At 46.4% G+C, this 19,654-nt stretch overlaps 1 protein-coding gene across 1 annotated transcript in view; it reads left to right on the forward strand.

The window, feature by feature from the left end:
* Positions 1 to 432: 432 nt before the first annotated feature.
* The window catches only part of CARNS1 (carnosine synthase 1), a 33,093-nt gene continuing 13,871 nt past the window's right edge, over positions 433 to 19,654 (forward strand). Inside the window, exons 1-4 of the mRNA XM_079986561.1 lie at positions 433 to 758; positions 12,439 to 12,458; positions 13,416 to 13,668; positions 13,977 to 14,066. Of these exons, the coding sequence (XP_079842687.1) occupies positions 12,453 to 12,458; positions 13,416 to 13,668; positions 13,977 to 14,066 (349 nt within the window). The 5' untranslated portion in view covers positions 433 to 758; positions 12,439 to 12,452. The remainder of the gene's footprint in view (positions 759 to 12,438; positions 12,459 to 13,415; positions 13,669 to 13,976; positions 14,067 to 19,654) is intronic.

Genomic DNA, 19,654 nt, shown 5'->3' on the forward strand with positions numbered 1-19,654 from the left:
CTCCTTCCATCCATTGTTGTGCGGCTAACACCCTCCTTGGAGGAAGGGAGCACAAAGGTTATAAAGGAATAAATAATAAAAACGTGTGCTTTACAGAGTTCTGGGAGCAGCGCCCCCCACCCCAGCCTTTAGGAAAGCCACTTCGGTTGCCCATCTGTAAAATGGGCATAATAAGGTTTGCTTAACCCAGCGAGAGTGAACGGGCTCCTCACCAAGAAAGCACTTGGCGTTCGTTAGAGGAGGGCTACAAAATGGTTAGCAACAGCCCCGCGTGTATCTGCCGCACGTCATGGGAGCGGATGGGCTCTTTCAGCAAGAAATTCCTCGGCTCCGGACCCCCCCCCCGCCCACCTCTCCCCTCCCCCGGGTGGAACCCCTCCCACCTCCGCTTTGCATAGCACTCCTCCGCCACCTCTGCGAGGCGCTGCCAGCCCCCTCGCGCCCATTACGCTCCCGCGCACACCCACCCCGGCGCTCACTCGCTCCCAGCCCCCGGGAGCGCCTATCTGCTTCGGTCAATGGCTGTGGGTGTCTCCGGCGCTGGCGAGTGCCTGCCCGCCTTGCCCCGATGCTCGATAAGCTGGCTCGCCTTACTGGGCATGCCCGCTTCGTTTCTATATAAAACCCGCCGGAGTTAATCCCTGGACATTCCCCGGCTCCTTCCACCCCGCCCCTCGCCATCGGATTGCGCTGGATCGCGCCGCTCGCCCAGCCTCAGCATCGCCCGCAGATCTGCACGAGAGCTGCGCTGCAACAAGGTAACGGGGGCGGGGGGCGGCGGGGGTGGACGTTGGGTTTCTCCCCCAGCCCCGGGTGAGTCTCGGGCGCCTTTCCCGCCCGGAGTGAGGCCCGGATCGGGGGGTTGGGGGAGGGGGCGGCGCTGGCGCCCGGGGGTCGCGCGAGCGCAGCCTGTTGCTGGAGAGGACGGGGAAGAAAGGGGGTCGGCCGGGACCACGTGTGTGTGTGTGTGTGTGTGTGTGCGCGTGTGTGTGCGCGCGGCTCGCTTGAAGAATTGCGGTGCGCCTGGTGAGCAGGACGGACGGAGCGGGAGTCATGCCATTCCCCTTCTCATGTAAGTCTCCCCTCGGTTACAATGGGCCACCTGGAATTGGTGCAACCTGTTTTTATTATGCCTGCTGCTGCGAGAAGCGCGCGGATCGCCCTGCAGGTCGCGGAGGGAGACGGGAGGCGGGTTGCGGGAAGCACAAAGCTGAGGGACGTGCAGTAAGGCTGCTGCTCTTCTGCCTGGCGGTGGGGGGCAGGGAAAGGGGCTTCTCGAGCGCCTGGCGGGGTCCCTGCTTGACCCGAAGTCCCGCCCACACGGGCCGTCTCCGCCAATCACCCTGCTCCTGGGCGTCCCCCCCCTCCTTTCCTTTTCTTTTTTAGAATTGGCTGGGGAATAAAAGCATCAAGTTCCTATGGACAAAAAAGGTTGGGCAAGGCTAGGATCCCCAGCTGATGCAACTGGGCACTGGCTTCAAGGGAGCCTGCGGGCATCTTGATGCTTACACTGGTGTAGGAATATCGGCACGCGAAATCGTCGCCTGAATTTTTTTCTCTTTTTCCTCGATTAAAACGGTCTGGAGTACCTCGCCCCCCCCCCACCGCCCCACGCCTGTTCTCACCTCCTCTTGCAGACTGGACGCACTATTTCTCCTGCACATAAGCAGGAGCTGAAATGGGGGGGGGGGAGGGTGGTATACATTCAAAGCCCTCCCTCTTCCTCCTTGGTGTGTGCTAACAAAAGGAAGGTGGTGCTGGGAAGCGCCAAGGGCTTAGGCTGAGAACATAGATGGCAGGCAACTTTCTGCATTCCCCATGGGAGTCTTGGAAAGCTTCTTTTGGCATTAAGTGAGATACACACACAGAAAGATAATTTAACACAAATACACACATATTATACACACAGAGAAAAATTTGAAACAACCCTGGAATTCTTCCCCCTTACCAGTAATAGGAAGCCAGATGTGCAGACTTTGTGCCATGTACAAGGGCCCCACAGTCGTCCTCCACCATGTGGCTAAGTGGACTTAGGGTAGGGGACCAGAAGCCCTGCATATGAGCCATTTGATCCATGCCACAGCCCAAGCTCCATGAAAGATGTGCCCTTGCCGTAATTCTTCCTCGGTGAATTTGACAATGTACAGGTATTTCTGTTTACCGTTTTCCCCATGCCTGTGGCCTAATTTTCCCCAACCAGATCAAATAGTTATGAGACATCTTCACCCTTCCAGCTGGTGAGCTGAAGACCTGCCAAGTGAGCTCTTATCTGTGAGTCTCCAGGCTTGTGGCAGTGGGTGCTGGGGGCAGCGTGGCACAAGAAATTAAGGCAGCCGTGAGCTTGGAGAGAAGGCTGGGAAAGCGCAGTGGGTGGGGAGAGCTGCTGCTTTGCATGCCAAAGTCCCAGGTTAAATCCCTGGCTTCTCCAGGTAGATCAGGGAGAAACCCTGAAAGATGCAGAGTTGCTGTTGGTCAGTTCTGAGACAGTTCTGAGCTAGACAAACCCAAAGTCTGACTTGGTAAAAGGCAGCACCTTATGTCCCTAGATGCAGCCCCTGCATAAAAGTCCTAAAGAACAGGAGCACTCTATGGGTGTCTCTCCTCAGTGAAGCTGTTGGGTCTGCAGGTAATGATTGATTAATTATATTACCTTGCAGTTGCCAACTGTGGGGAAGCCATTCCACTGTTTATATGTAAACCATTGGCTGTAAAGTATCCCGTGTGGAATAAACTTAACACAATAGGGATCTCTGTCTTTCTTCTTTGGCGATCACTCCTAGCCGAGTAAGATTGTCTTCCATGAACTTGGTCTCTGATGGACTTGTTAACAGCATTCAGGAAGTGATAGAAGTTTGTTTATTTAGGGGCTTTATATCCTTCTCTTCACCACATGGTCTCAGGGCAAGTTGCTGATCGCTATACAGAGCCTGGCGTGCTCTGGTCCATGGGGTCACGAAGAGTCGGACATGACTAAACAACTAAAAAACAATGAGTAAATTTTTTTTTTTAAAAAATCACACTATACAAGTTCCTTTATTAGATGAACACAATGCCACTACTGTGATTTGAGGGCTTCAACATCTGTGAACCCTGAAATTGGGGTCCCCTCCAGACCTTTTGTATGGTTTTGTAAGGCAAACTCTGTGTTTTGTAGGGCCCCCCAAACTGAGAAATTGATACATCAATCCGGAGTTTGTGGTTAACACCCAGAAATCCAACACTGTCCACTTCACACTCAAATTTCAGGGTTCATAGTTAAATGAATTTTGCTTTGAGGTCCCCAGCATTGGTGCCCATTGCATCTCAAGTTCTCTCACCATGGAGAACCTTCTGATATTATCTTGGGGGGGCAAATGAAATGGTGCCTTGTGGTTACCACACCCAAAGGAATATGTAATCTCAGGTGAGAAAATATATTAAACTTTGGGTGGTGGCACTTTTGCATCCTGGAAAGGTAATATTGGGATGACACTCCCAAAAAGGGTTTTAGTCAGTTGACCCCCGTCAAATATTTTCAAGGAATGGTAAAGTATATTTAAAGCACTAACTTCATTAGAACAACTAATGAACAACTAATTTCCTGTTACTGTGAAACAATGAAAATAACATAAAAAACCAGTTACAACATATTGCTATAAATTTTAAGAATGGTAGCAAAGGGTCCTATAATAGTGAATAATTCACATTCCCTTTGGTGGTAATCCTGCTACCTCAGTCAGCCTGCAGCTGTACCTTAAACAAAAGTAAAACAGAAATAAAGTAGAAGTAACTATAAAAGAAAAATGCTGTCAAAAGTCAGTTTCTAAAGGAAGCTGTGCTAAGTAGGCAGCAGACCAGATCTTCAAGCATCAACTCTGATTCTTAAGGCAAGCAAGATGGAGTCATGGACCGTCTTAGGTAGCAACTGTTGCTAATATTTGGAGATGCCTGCAGTTCTAGCTGGTGGCCAACAGGAGGAGCTTGGCTTTGCTGCAAGGCTTGTCCAACACAGTACTGTACTGCTTCCAGGGGTTTTATCTGGGGGAGGGGGGTTAGGCATCGTCCTTTCAGTGGGTCCCCCTCAATGCACCTGCCCCCTCCTCTCTATTATTGCTGGCACCCATTAGTTTGCCTCTCCCTTTGGCTCCTAGTGCACACCATCACATGGAGAGGGAAGACAAAGCATGTTCCTGCCCTTTTTTCTCACTGCTTGCCTGGAGAGGGCAAGTGAACAGGCAGCAGCACAGCAGAGGAGCTGGGCTGTAAAGCTCCAGGGATTGGCAAGGGGCTCCCACACCTGACCGTGGCCCTGGGTTTGGCCCCAGGAACTTCTGCGTGATCAAAGGCAACCTACCCTTCACTCTTGCTCTTGCTAAGAAACGACACCCTAATGAAATTTAAAAAAAGAAGGTTCAGTGGCATTCTTGACTTCATGAAATAGTTGATGGCAATCAGATAATAGACACTCAATCCAGTGCCATTCCACGTCCTAGATGTAGGCTTGAAGAGTGAATGATTTTGCAAGTGGAGCTGAAATAAAGAATGGTCTTTCAAATAATTGAAATCCAAAGTTATTTTTCCTCGGACAAGTACTCGGACTTTTACTGAATCTACATTACTCATCACATGATAGCTGCAGCCAACACTTTACACAAAGTTGTTGAATGATCGCAGATCATTCCCTGCTTTCACTTTAGATAGGAGCCAAACAATTGAGAAAGCTGCTGATAAGCCACTGGTTGGGAGCAGCGACTTACCCCTTGTCTGTGGCAAGCATGAGGCACCTCCAGGTAGTGTAGCTTTTTGGAAGTCATAAAAAAATGGTCTCCTTTTTCATTCAGACAATTTCCAGAGGGGAAGTTGGGTTAGTCTGTTGGAGCAAAATCAACAAAGAACACTGTGGTGCCTTAAAGACTAATCAGTCTATTGTGGCATATGCTTTCGTGAACTAGAGATGAGCAGATACATAGTATTTAAGAGTGTCAGTTTAGGATGGGGAGAGACCCAGGTTCAAATCCCCCTCAGTGGACAGCTTTGGGGCAGTCACAGTTTCTTAGGCTAAAATATGTGTGTGGGGGGGGGGGGAACCAAGTACTCCATCTTGAGCTTAAAGAAGGAAAGATGGAATAGAAATGTCATAAATAAATCTCCTAAACATGGCACGGGGCGGGGGGAGATGCAAATATATACGCACTATACCTTTAAAGCACTTTTGAAGCACATTCCTTTCCTCAAAGGATTCTGGGAACTGTAGTTTGTTACGGGTTGCTGAGAATTGTACCTCTGTGAGGAGTGAACTGCATTACCCAGAATTCTTTGAGGGAAGTAAGGTATTCTAAATGTGCTTACAGATACAGTGTGTACACATCCCTAGTGGTAAGGAGTGGGAAAGCAGGTGACAGAGAGAGAGAGAGAAAGGAGTGACCCTACCCACTTTGACTCTCACTCTGCCTACTGCCATTATGTGACCCTTGTCAGATCACACTGAGGGAATGCAGCCCTGGAAAGGAGACAAAAAGGGTTGCCCACCCCTGATGGAACAGGCTCAAGCTGCATAAGCATAGGAAGCTGCTTTGTGGAGTCAGGTGTTAACCTCAGTTTGTTTATCCAGTTCTTACTTGGGATTCATTTGATTTGAAGTAAACCTTTGTTTCCAGCCGCACTGCAGATGTGACATACATGCCACCAACCACCAAGTTGCATCAGCACATTACTCAACACCAGTTTCCCAAACAACAATTTATGAATTAGGTTTTCATAACAATGAAACGGCAAGCTAAAACTTCTGATATGAATGTTTTCCATTTTAAGGAGAGATGCAAACACATCCCCAGATGGTTTGGGGAAACCATTCAGTCTCCTGGTGATCATTTAAACTTTACTTAGCTCGATAAAGTAGGCTTAGGGCAGTTCGGGACTAAAAGCACACTTTGCCTTTGGTAAAGTGAGTCAATATGTGTGGTTTGTCACCCAAACTCAGAGATGCCAATGGACAAGGAAAGCTGGCCTCATCTCCTCTTCGCAGCAGGTTGAGCAACAGGGGGAAAAGAGGGAAATAAATTTTTAAGACCTGGAGATCTCATCATGATCACCTGCTAATGTCAAAAGCTTTGTGGGGCCAGTAAAAAAACTGTCAGCCTTGCTGCCAAGATCATTTGCAACCCATCCAGTTTAATATGCCTGGCAGGAAAATAGTAGATGATGATTTATCACACTCTGTCTCATACAGGGAGAGTACATAAATCCTAAATACCATTTCTGCATAAATCCTAAATACCATTTCCTGCCGTGAGCAGGTGCTTGCTCACCTAGGCTGCATTACGGTGGTACCTCGGGTTAAGTACTTAATTCGTTCCGGAGGTCCGTACTTAACCTGAAACTGTTCTTAACCTGAAGCACCACTTTAGTTAATGGGGCCTCTTGCTGCCGCCGCGCCGCCAGAGCACGATTTCTGTTCTCATCCTGAAGCAAAGTTCTTAACCTGAAGCACTATTTCTGGGTTGGCGGAGTCTGTAACCTGAAGCGTATGTAACCTGAGGTACCACTGTATTGGGAATGGCTACTCACTGTGGTGGAAGGCAGCACACTACTTGCTACATCAACCCAGTAAGGTAGTTCCCTAGTAACAGGTGACATTCCTTCCTCCCTCCCCTCCCCTCCCTCTCTGCTTGTCACCTAGGGCAAGGGAATTCTCACTGCCTCAAGGTGGTCTATTCAGGAGTAAAGGAACAACCAGCTGAATTCCAGCTCTCCTGCTTGGCCACCTCAGCCCACCTCCTCTTCAGATATTCCAGGTACTTTAAGAACTAATAGCCTAACCGAGAAGGTTTAACCAATGCAGGGGGGGGAGGCAGGGGACAGCCAGCTCTTGAGTGTGTCCAGAAATTCACAAATCCAAAACAGCGAGTGTCCAGAATCAAAATGAAAATTAAACAGCATACCAGGATGTTGGTCTAACCCTACACCAGGCAAAGCTAACAGAACAATGGTCTGGCGTTGGTGGCAAGAGGGGCAACAGACCACATGGACCATGCATTTATGGTCTTTTATGCTAAGGTGGCTTTGAGTGACAGGTTGCTATGCCCAGCCAATAATAGGATGGCCATGCACTTCAGGAAGGTGTGCTTCACACTTCTGGGAAAGTTGAGAGGTGGGCAGTTAACTGCTGCCGGATTTGCCCACTTCTGCTGTGAGGTGACACTGATGTGCCTTGGAAGAGGAGATGTAACTTTTCCGCCTGGATGTAATAAAGAACTGGGCAATCCCAAAGTGACAGGATGGGGTGGGCAGAGCCACACCGTTCAACCATTTCTGTTTGAAGGGAAGCATGTGATGGCACAGCCCTAAAATAACCTGCACCACCCATTTTAACACAGGGATGTTTGTGCTACTGCAAGAACTTCCAGTGGGAAATAAATTGGAGTTAACACCAAACGTCTGCCAGGTAATGTGTAAACTGCAAATCACCTCTCTTAGTAAGTTCTGCAGCAGCAAAGCAGCTGCGCAGTCCTGGCAGAAATGCAGGTGGCATTTTCCCCAAAGAAAGGGAGCTGTCCCTTAAAACAAATGAAGCCTGACTGCATGCTCCCTTGCCTCACCTAAAAAAGGTAAAGGGGCCCCTGACCATTAGGTCCAGTCGTGGCCGACTCTGGGGTTGCAGCGCTCATCTCGCTTTATTGGCCGAGGGAGCCGGCGTACAGCTTCCAGGTCATGTGGCCAGATGACTAAGCCACTTCTGGCAAACCAGAGCAGCAGACGGAAACGCTGTTTACCTTCCCGCTGGAGCGGTATCTATTTATCTACTTGCACTTTGATGTGCTTTCAAACTGCTAGGTTGGCAGGAGCAGGGACCGAGCAACGGGAGCTCACCCCGTTGCGAGGATTCAAACTGCCGACCTTCTGATTGGCAAGTCCTAGGCTCTGTGGTTTAACCCACAGCGCCACCTGCGTCCCTTGCCTCATCTAGTGAACTGTTAATTAACCTTTGGGCTTTCAGTGATTATTTAGCAGCCAATTCAAACTGATATTCTTTGTAGTAGATAACAGGTTCTCTTGACAAAAATCATACAGGCAGAATTACTTCTTCCTTTGTAGATTAAGTTCAATGTGTGTGTATGTACATGGATTACAACTGTGCTTTTGCCACCAAGTACCCATTTCACATAGTTCAGTTTAGATTAAAATCTTACTAATGGGCCCCAATTTTTTTAAAAAAACTTATTAATGGATTTACTGATGAATTAATTACTTGAGTTATTGAAGACTCAAGTAATCCTTTCTACCCTAGCTAGACTTCGAAGCAAGATTTTGCCAAATTTAGAGCACTAAGTAGGTAGAGCTTCAATCCTTAATTGATTAATTGGTGAGATTAATCAACTAAAGCTTTAATCACAGATTAAAAATTGATCCCTGATTCATCAGTGGGACTCACAGCAAGTGAAGACTCAGGGATTTAGGATTTAAAAGACTTGCTGCTGTAGAGACTGTATTGGGGTGCTCCTGCTTTTCTCGTTGCTGGTGATTGTTGCCATTACTAAGCTCCGCAGACCAAACGTCATAGCAGTACAGTAGTACCTCTGGTTACATACGCTTCAGGTTACAGACTCCACTAACCCAGAAATAGTACCTCGGGTTAAGAACTTTGCTTCAGGATGAGAACAGAAATCGTGCTCCAGCGGTGCAGCGGCAGCAGGAGGCCCCATTAGCTAAAGTGGTGCTTCAGGTTAAGAACAGTTTCAGGTTAAGAATGGACCTCCAGAACGAATTAAGTACTTAACCCGAGGTACCACTGTACTAAGTTCCGCAGACCAAATGTCATAGCAGTACAGTCTAGATTGTGTATAGGTTTTGAACATGTCCATTTTAAAGCTATAATTATACTGTCACTTGGGAGAATTCCATATCCACAGATTTGATGGTGAGCACATGAAAGGAATCGTCTACTGTCAGATCAGTGGTAATTTTGTTCATTAAATTCCAGGGTACCAGCCCTGCTGTATAACAGTGCATAGCGTCATGTTGCCAATCTGGGGAAGGGTGTGGCAGCAGTATGGCACACCAGGCATCCCTAACCTGGGATGCTCCAGATGTTCTCGACTACAATTCCCATCATCCCCAACCAGCACAATTTCACTCATGCTGTTGGAATTCAAGTATCCTGTGAACAGGACTGCAGCCAATACCTTTATGGTTGTGTGAGATTCATCCTTGCAGAGATACGATTGCCTCTGGCTTATAAGAAACCTTGGAGCTAGAGTTGATGTTTTTATTGGTGGAAATAACCCTATATGTTTGTTAATATTCTTCCAGATTCTGACTGTTTCCCAGGTACTTCTCTAACATATCTGGATGTATGGGAGTAGCATCCAAGACTAGACGGGGTGAAGAGGGAAAGTGATGCGTTACAGACTAGGGGAAAGTGTAGTGGGCTGAGAGCCAGGAGGTACTTTCCCACCTGCATGCTGTTTCAGCTCACACCTTCAGTGGCTCTCATGTTACCTGCAAAGGGAATGGGGATAAGTGCCTAATAAGAATTCATATACAGAATGTGGCAAAGAATGGGAAAGTCTAGCTGTTAAAACCCCTTGATCACAGCAAGCCCATCTGTTAGGGAATGGTTAGGGAATGGCATTAATGGTCGGTTGTTTCAGTAGTTATTTAAATCAAGGGTTCTCAGTCTCTTGGGACCTGAAGACATATTAGTAACTGCTGTGGGTGCCGCAGGTGATGCTCAGACCCCACCTCCCTCCAAACAGGTAAAACTGCCTCCCCAAAATACAAATAAAATGGGAGGGTTAAGGGCACCACATTGGAGATAAACTAATGAAAAGTAGATAAGCTGTACAAACTTTGTTGTTGTTGTTGTTAAATGACATGCTTTTATTTTATATTTGAATCATTGCTTTGGAATAGGAAATTCAAATGGCTTCTGGAGACTTTAGCGTTTAGAAAAAAAATTGGAACTAATATCCAAGAAAGTGGTTTCATCAGATCATTTCAAGATGAAGCTCAAATTGTATATAGTAGCTGGGTTTTGTTTGAATGGTGATGTTGCCTCAAATGGGTGTGTCAGAGGAGCTTATCTAGAACCTCTGAGAGCCAGGAAACAAATGCAGGAATCCTGCCTTAAATATGTTTGTCTTGTTGCTTGGCCCATAACAGTATTGGTTGCTATCCTTCCTATGAATCAGGAGGAGAAAGTTACTCTGCACCAGAATGACTTAACCAGTGCCTTTCCCCTCATGGACCATTTGAAGATTGCTATGACACTTACATATTGCTTAGTCACACACATTTCTAAGGGTGCCATAGAATTCAAATTGTAATACAATAAAATGCAACATAAGAAATAAAAATACAATTAAAAAACAAAATAACTACATAACGTGGACATGCCTTGGACCACCTGAATGAAGCTCATGGGCCAGACAGTTACTTCAGAGGATGCAAGAAACACTGTGGCTTAACTAAAAGCATATATATATATATATATATATATATATATATAATCTGTATCTGTATCTATATATCTCTATCTACCTATCTATGTATTTTTGTGCTTATTGTTCTTATTGTTAGCCACGTTGATTTCTTTTTGAAGCTAAAGGGGGATATATGTTCCTTAAACAAACAACGTGTAGCTACACAATGCCTTTGTGAGACAGGTTAGGCTTCTGTGCAAAGGCAGTCCTGGAGAGCGAGAAGCTGCAGCTGCTCAAACACCCTTGTCTTCAAAAGTATTAAAGGCACAGGAACCTTGTAATATATTGAAGTTCTGGGTTGGTGCTACTGCCAGTTACCAGCAAGTGTATAAAGGTGACGACTGTGTTTGTTGCACAAAAAGGACTAGATAACCTTGGCACCATGATGCAGTCTTGCAGGAAAGCATCATGGAGGGTTAGAGGCCAAGATGAAGCTTGCCTTTCTGTAATAATGTATTGCTGCTGCTGCTGCTGATATACATTAGGGAAATGGAGAAACTTGCATCAAGTTAACTTTCATTTGCATACTTCATTTGCAGAGCATTTGTGCGCAAGCACCATACTTTTCCATCTATAAGACGCCCTCATGTATAAGACACCCCCCCCCCCCGGGTTTGGGGGACTCAATTTTAAGAAAATGAGGGGAGATGGCCCAAAGTTGTTGACCTTCTCCCCCCACGCAGCTGTGAGCAAGAAACACGCCCTAGATCGTTTCCTGCACGCAGCAGCAACAGGGAAAGTTGTGCTCCCGCTGGCTAGCGGGCACGCCGCTTCTCCCCTCCATGCCACTATCTGTGTATTGGATGACCCCGTTTTTTTGACACAATTTTTGAGTCAAAAAACATCATCTAATACACGGAAAAATACAGTATGTAGAGATGGGTAGGCAATAAGGCACATTGAATTTTTCAAATTCCAAGAAATGAGGGGTGCTAAAAAGTTGCACCATGACATGGGAATTTAAAATATATTTTGGTTAAATTAATATAATTTATTTTTGTTTGCCAAGTAAAATGTGTGTTAAATTGCATATAAGTAGTTAAAAACAATTGCCAAGTACTTGCAGTAAACCTGCCATGTCCCCCCCCCCCCCCCGTTGTCCTTTCTGGCAGCCGGGCAGCCTTCTCTTGGGTCCTGGGGCAATTGTTATCTAGTGGGACAGGAAAGCCACTGACAGACCAGATAAAATGGAGGCCTTGCATGAACCTTCTGAGCTAGCAGTAGTAGACTGAGGAGGAAGGGTGGGTGAGCATGTTAGTTTAATCCTAACCTTATCCCATGCCCCCTTAATCTTCTTGAATAACTGGGAATTTCACAGCTCACTGATCCCCAGGGCACTGCTCAGAAAACAGCCTGGCCTGTATACACAGAGCAGGGCACTTGCCTGGCACCAAAACACACCCAAAAGCCCAGCACAGAGCCCCAGGCACATACCAGCTGCAAGTGTTTTCTAACTGTCCTCTCTGTGCCAACCTTCATTGTGGAATAGGGATGAGCACAGCACTGTTTGATTGCTGTCAGTGCTGGTCAGCTGCAATCCTCAACACACTTACTAGGGAGTAAACCCTGTTGAATGCAGTGGGAAGCATACATGGGGTTGCCTTGCTTAAAACTTACAGCCTTTGTTCTTTGATATGTGCACACGCAAGACAAAAATGGGCATTGAAAAATCATGTAACAGATTGTCAGTTCTTAAGTAATTTAATGTTCTCTTTTCTGTATGGACTAAAGAAGCATGATTGATTTCAAGATGGCAAGTTAAAAGCCAGATATCCTCTTGCTCATGGGTGTAGTGAGGGCAGCAAATCGGGCAGTGTAGTTCCATTGTAGCGTCTCCTTGGCCCTTGCACCTTCACAGCCGAGCACAATAAAGTGTGTCATTTCACCATTCATAACCCCACTTGGAGATGGGACAGCCCTGGGTCACAAGCAGTACAAGAATATATTCACATATCTCTTTTTTCTTCTTTCCTTGCAGCATCGTCACCTGGAATGATGGTGAGTCTAGCCTTTCTTTGGCTTTCTTCTCCTCGCACCTTATATAGCTCCCATTTGGACCCTATGGTCCCTCTTTGGGGAAATTCAAAACAACAGTAATTCGAAAATGCAGCATATCTGAATTACTGTTCTGTAGAATTACTGACCCAGTAGAGTACAAAACACATTGGTTCAGTAGGCCTTTTTCTTGTCTGCTCCGCTTGGGGTGTTTTTGGTTTTGTTTCCAGGTACTTGTTCGTATGACCCATTTTTGTTGAACTCCCTCTGTTCTGGCCAAAATAGCCTCCTTTTTTTGTCTCTCATTGAGACATGTTTATTTTTGTAGCGGTTAAACAACATGAAGAAAAAAAACCTGTTAGATGTAGTCTGGGCAACACCAGAACTTGGCTAGTACCATCTTGCCTTTCTATGTGAAAATTATTCAGTTCTCCCATGGGTTCCCAGCCTCTTTAGTCCTCCATGACACTGAGGATAAGCTACTCAGCCAGCCAGTGCCACATTGCAGCAACAGACCCTTGAGCACTGTTGTTGTTAAAATGTCTATACTTCATCTGTGGATCATAGGGCAGTTTTCTCTCTCTCTCTCTCTCAATATAATGTAACATAATAGTAGATAGAAACAATAACCCCCCACAGTTTAAAAGATCATAGATCAGTGATGGCCAAACTTGGCCCTCCAGCTGTTTTGGGACTACAACTCCCATCATCCCTAGCTAACAGGACCAGTGGTCAGGGATGATGGGAATTATAGTCCCAAAACAGCTGGAGGTCCGAGTTTGGCCATCACTGCCATATATAATTTAACTAGCCAAAGGCCTGGGAAAAGACCAATGTTCTCCACTGGCTACTGGCAGGAATGATCTTCTCCCCGTTTCTCTGGTGGGATCTGTGCTGTGGCTAAGTTCCTTCTCCTTTTCCAGGCCTATTTCCCAACCCTTTGTCTTTCTCTTTCTGTAGCTGTCTCTGGACCAGATCCACACAGAGCCACCTCCAACTCCCAAGGAACTGGATTGGGCAGAACAGGGGTTTCTACCACCCCTGAGCCCCTTGCGCTGTGCCTGGCGCCGGGATGTGCCTCTGGACTGCAAGATCAGCCCTGAGGATGCACAGGCCCGGGCCTGGACAGCTTACTACTATGACCTGCTGCAGTGCACTTTGCAGCAGGAGGGGCTCCCAGAGACAATTGACCACACAAAGGAGCCTCGAACAGGTGAGTCCTTCTTTGGCTGGATGGCTGCTGTTTCTCTCCTTTAACCTGGAATGTGTCAGAGCATCTGCATTAATGGTAAATGTGATAGGTGGATCACATGGTGGCATCATCACCATTTCCACCTCAGTGCTTCATCTGAATCCATCTGTAGAATGACTCTAGGATATGGGCTGTGGCTAAAAGAGCAGAGTTAATTACCGTGATTCTATCTTCAAATCCCAGCATGTGGAGTTCATGGAGCTGGGACATTAGGATTCCCAGATCTAGTATGAGAATCAGGTCACCAACTCATTTCTTTTCTTTCCCAGGGTTTGGACCATCAGACATAACCATCTGTGTCTTGGGCTCTCCCACTTCATACTTGTCTGTGCTTCTGGAAGGTGGCAACCAGTGTCCTGGTGAGTTCCATCCTAATGCCATAGCCAAAAGCATTAGGTCGTCTCTTTGCCTTGGCTCTGCTGGGTGACTCATTCATCCTTACTCATGGCTGGTGAAGCACTGAGGAGTCCAGTGGTGTCCCACCTCACCTCACCCAGCAGGACCACAGGCAGTCAATGAATTTCCAAAGCTTTGCCTCCCACTAAAGCATCTTGCCAGTAAGAGGCAACTAGCTTTATTCCCTTCCTCCTCAATAGAGGAACTGAGCAGTGCTTTCCTCTAGAGGCAGACCAGGAAATCTGGAGAGGGAAGGAGAGAAGGGGCTGCCTTTTTGCTTCCTTGCCACACAGGTCCTTAAAATCCAATGGAGATGGTCTCCCAAGGTGACACCATTTAGCATTTTTGAAGGTCACTCTGGTGAGTCACACCCCATTTTTGTACATTCTCCTTAAAGGGAAGGAGGCTAAATGTCATTATCTTTGGTAACCAGGCACCATTAAACTCCAAATTGGGGGAAAGCTATCTGTGAGGGGCTGCCTAAAAAGGTTGCTTGAATCCTCAAGTCTTGACTGGCTGCTGGCTGGGATACTTCCTACTATTTTGTTTCTGAAACAGAAGCTGTGCAGCTTGAATTGTATTGAACCAGAGCTGCTTACCGTTTTGAGTTACCATACAGAGTTCCACCCCAGCTGGTGTCTGCAACTGAATTTATCCACTTCCTTTGGGGTTGATTCTTTTCTTTTAGCTTAAATTTCATCTTCAGGAACTTTTATCTCACTGGATTGCTTCACTTACCTGTATGCCAGCTGAAGGCACCTGGAATTAACTTTTGACACAGCAAGCAGTTGTATATACCTGCTAGGGCTGGGCAATAACTGGTTTTCAATATTGCGATATATCACCAGCTGAACATTGTGATATATCAATATATCATGATATCTGAAATAAGGAAATACACAGAGGTGAACAGGACAATGTCCTGGCAACTGCTACTACTTAAGGGTCTAAAACTGATAAATGATGATACTATCAATCACCTCATGGTCACTTTCAGCAGCAGGCAAGCCAAAATGCATCCAAATGACACTTTTGGTTTTGGGCTTGGCTACCAAATGGTGGTATTCAGGACAATCCAAACTACTGCGATGAGTCATATTGAATACAAATCTGCTAGGTGGCAGCAGCAGCAGCAGCCTGGCAGTGGCAGAATCAACAATGGGGCGTGGGGGGGGGGGAGCAGCGGCAGCCTCGCAGCAGGGGCACAATAATCAGCAGCCTGTGAAGCCTCGTTATGGCTGTGGGCAGGGGGTGGCAGAAGTGGCAGCAGCCTGCAAGGCCTTGTTATGGCGGTTGCAGTAGTGGCGGCAGGAGTGGCAGAAGCAGAGGTGGCCTGCAAGGCCTTGCTGAGGCGGGCTGCCACACCTTCTGCCAACACCTCCCACTACCTCCAGGAGGACTTGCAGACCACTGTCAACTTCTTGCCACCATGGTGAGACCTTGCCACCATGATGAGACCTTGCAAGCCCCACTGCTTGTGTCGCTACTTGCAGGCTGCCACTGCTATTGCCGCCATCTCCCACTGCTGCTGTAAGGCCTCGCAGGATGCCACTACTGCTGTCACCTCCTGTCACTGCCCTGAGTCCCTGCAGGCCACCTCTGCTTCTGCTGCCAAATCCTGTCACCACTGCGAGGCCTTGCAGGCCAGTGCCATTACTGCTACTACTTTCCATCACCACCATGAGACCTCACAGGCCGCCACCTCCTGCTGTCACCTCAAGGCCTTACAGGCTGCTGTCACTAATGCCACCACCTCCCAATAACTGCTGTGAGTCCTTGCAGGTGGCCACCACTCCTGCCACTGCCTCCCATCTCTTCCTCGAGTCCTCACAGTCTGCCGCCCCTAGTGCCGTCACTATCACCACCGCAAGGCCTTGCAGTCCACTGCTGTTTCTGCTGCTGCTGCTGCAAGGCCTTGCAGGCTGCCACCACTACTGCCACCGTTGTTGTTTTTTGCTGTTGTGAGGCTGTCCCGTTTGCCTCTGTATAGTTCAATCCTTATTTCAGACATTGTGGTAGATTGCAATATTTAGCTGGTGATAACACTGCAACATTGAGCAGGTGATATTATGAGATTTAGCTGGTGATATTGTGAGCTTTAGCTGCTGAAAACATTTAGCTGGTGAGTTATCGCGACGAAAACCAGGTATCGCCTAGCCCTTAAACACATTGTGATTCGCGATATATTGCCAGCTCAAATACTATGAAGCAATTATCACAATGTGAACTTCAAACCAGTTTTGGACAATGCTTAATTCTTCATGTTTTGTCAATTTATTATGGAAAAGTTGCATGTGTTTAACACAATTATTTCCTCAAAACCGTACACTGGTTCAAACTGACCGGCTACATTATGAAGGTACTTTAAGTCCCAATGATTGTGACAGACGAGCCATAATCATATGCAAATAGTGAACTGGGGTGTTGACTATGTAGCTGAAATAGGACTACTGAGAGATAAGAAGGGAGTGTCAGCATGCTCAGAGCAAGCCCAAGGTTTGCTGAAATAGAAAGAGAAACTTCAGGGGAGGAAACCCTAAGGGGACAAAAAATGCATTCAGCCCAGTGAGGACTCTGTATGCTCAGTAGCCCTTCTGAGTGTCTGGGTGTGGATAGGGTGGAAAACCAGAATGAGGAACCATGGAATGGAGTAGCTTGAAAGAAGGCCTGGCTGGTTGGCTGCCTGGAACACTGAACAGCAGCACTTCACACAGCAGCATTTTGTCGCAGGTCACAGTTGTATGTATTTTATTTCTTTGATTGCAGTAGTCTGGTTAAAAGGGACAGAAGTGGGGTTTTTTTATAATAATAAAAAAAAAATAACAGGAATTAAACTTTGCTCCCTCCCGTCAATAAGCTCTGTCCCTTCAGGCACATTTCTCTCCCCTTTGGCTCACTTGCAGCATATGAGCTGGGCTAGAAGGAAATAGTCTCAAACAATGGAGTAAAGCAAGTTAAGACAAGGGAAATGTTTTTGCTTTAAAAATAGACTTTCTTAATAGTTCAGGGAGACATCCGAATAAAATACCAGTGGATCTCTTGTCGCATCTAGTTTGGCTCAGACTGTGGACTCAAGCCATATAGATCAACAGTATATTATTTGTCCCCAACCTTATGCTGCCAACTGTCATCTGTAATAAAGGGTTACAGTTTTAATATGTCACAACCTTTTGTTCAATACTGCCTATTTCACCAGAAGCATGCTGAGGTCTGGAAAGTGTGTGTTTGCTTACACACACGAACACAACCCACACACCGATGAAAAGGAGTCTTAAAAAGCAAGGCAAAGAAAATAGAAAAGATGCAATACATTATCAGGAAGACAGGTAGTAGTTTTTTTCAGAGGGATGAAGGTAGTTGCTTGAGATCTCCACTTAAAAGTATGTACACTTATCACAATTCTGCCACTGGTAAGCAAGTTTTATACCAGTTTTGAAAACTTTTATAGCAAAATTTTCTTGTTTCAACCACAGAGTTTATACAGGTGTAAATAACATTCTGTAGCCAAGGGATCAGTGCCCCTTTCCCAAGCTTCAATTTTATTTGGAACTATGGCATGTGGGGAAATGGTTAAATATTCTTTCCTCCTCCCCTGGCTGCATCTCCAGTCACGATTGCCTTCCCCCTCCTCAATTGCAGTTTAGGGTGGAAAATAAAATAAATGGGTATAAAGGCAGCGCCATTTGGAAAAGGGAGGGTTGATTAAACTGATAAGAGTGGGTTCCTAGAGAGGGGAGATGGACCATAGAGAAGGAGATGGTTAGAGCACAATCTATGGAGGCCATTACCAAACTGTAGGCTGGAAGAGCTGGATTATGGGTTACCTATGCCTGAGGAAACGGTGCAGCTGTTCCATTGTGAGAAAAAGTAATGGAAGCTGACTTTTTGATCAGTGGCATGCAAAAGCCTTGTTAAAAACAAGTCAACTCTATGCTCAGCATAGAGGCAGTTCCAGAAGATGAGGAATTTGCTATCACAATTCCTATACAAACAAAACAGGCAACTTGATAGATAAAAACAAACTATTGCTCTCTCAGCCTTATTGAAGTGACATGTGCACTGGATTGGATCTTTTTCCCCAACCCAGTGAAATTGGATTCAGTCATGACAAATTTTGATTTATATATCTGAGCCTGCAATATAATTATTGTATTTACAAGTACATTGTAACAGACCACTTCATTACAAACCCAGTGCCTGAAATTCATCAGAATGCTGTCTCTAGCTGCAATCCTGTCTCAACCAAGCTATCTGGCTGTGCATGCTTCTTAGAGACTCTCTTGGGCAGCTGCTGCGCTGTTTTCCTGGCATTCTTCCCGTCTCTTCTCAGAGGCCGAGACGGGCTGGTGGTAACCAGAGCTCTTGTGGCAGCTGAGCTGCTCAGATTTCCCGCTGGCTAAAGTGCATATAGAAGAACAGGGCTGGAATAAACCAGAAGGTCAACTCTCCAACCTCCCACACCAAGGCACAATCCCTCCACCCTTCAGCCTCCCATAGAGCTTGGCAACTCTTTGTTCGGATCAGTGAATGCTCTGGCACTATTTCTGCTGGGATTCCGAGGGCTAATTCACACTTTAAAAGTGCCGGATTCTCAATGGCAGAATACACATGCAACATTGGGTTCTGGGAAAGGATCAGGTACCATTTCTGTGTTCAGGGCATGGAAATCCAGCCTCTAAAATGCACAATCTGCTTGCAATTAAGACTTCATCATATTTTTATGTTGCTGTTTAAACTAGAATTGTGTGTGTGAGAGAAAGAGAGAGAGAGATCGTTCAAAAGGTGACCTCTTTTGAAGCCAGACTGGACAGCTCCCAGCTGCAGGGAAAATTAAAGGTGTGGTTTTAGAGCAGGGCGTATCCAAATAATGCCCCCCTCCTTTTTTTATGTTCTGAAAGTGCTGTGATTTCCTAGAGCTAATAACTAGCCCAACCTATGAGCACTTGTAGAAAAGAAATTATTCAGTCTCTTTCCCAGCTGACAGATACAAGAGTGGCTTCTGTGGCCTCGTAGCTTTCAATCATCTATCTGCTAAGGTGGCAAGGAAATGAGTCTTAATAATGGAAAGGTCTGCACCCGAAAGTCTTCTGGTCCTGCAGTCCAGCTTGATGTCCAGAGCCCTCCATAGTCACTGTGTGATGAGAGGGCTCCTTCCTACTTTACCTCCACTTCTCCCTCTGTGTCTTAATTCCGTGTGGTTCGATTCTGCAAGTATTGTCATGGTATGGGAACGTGGTGACCTCTGTACAAAGACAAGGTCTTTTGTGCTGTCCGACACATATACGTTTAGAAATAGATTTGCCCAGCATAGCCACTAATTTTGGTACCAGCTAAAATAGCAGTTCCCAACATGGCTGGTGAATCTCAAGCGTAAGCGTGTGACACGGGTGGGAATAGCTTTTTCCTTCTCTAGTGCAGTTGTTGCCCCGACTGTTAGGGGAGGGTTCTGCATGTGCTGCTTCCCTACAGCAGCAGAGTATGAGGAAAGGGTTCCCCCCCTCTGTTTAGGTCTTCTGACAGACTACAGTGCATGTACAAAGAAAGTAGGGTT

This window comes from Podarcis cretensis (assembly GCF_951804945.1).
Source record: "Podarcis cretensis genome assembly, chromosome: 1".
Lineage (NCBI taxonomy): Eukaryota > Metazoa > Chordata > Lepidosauria > Squamata > Lacertidae > Podarcis > Podarcis cretensis.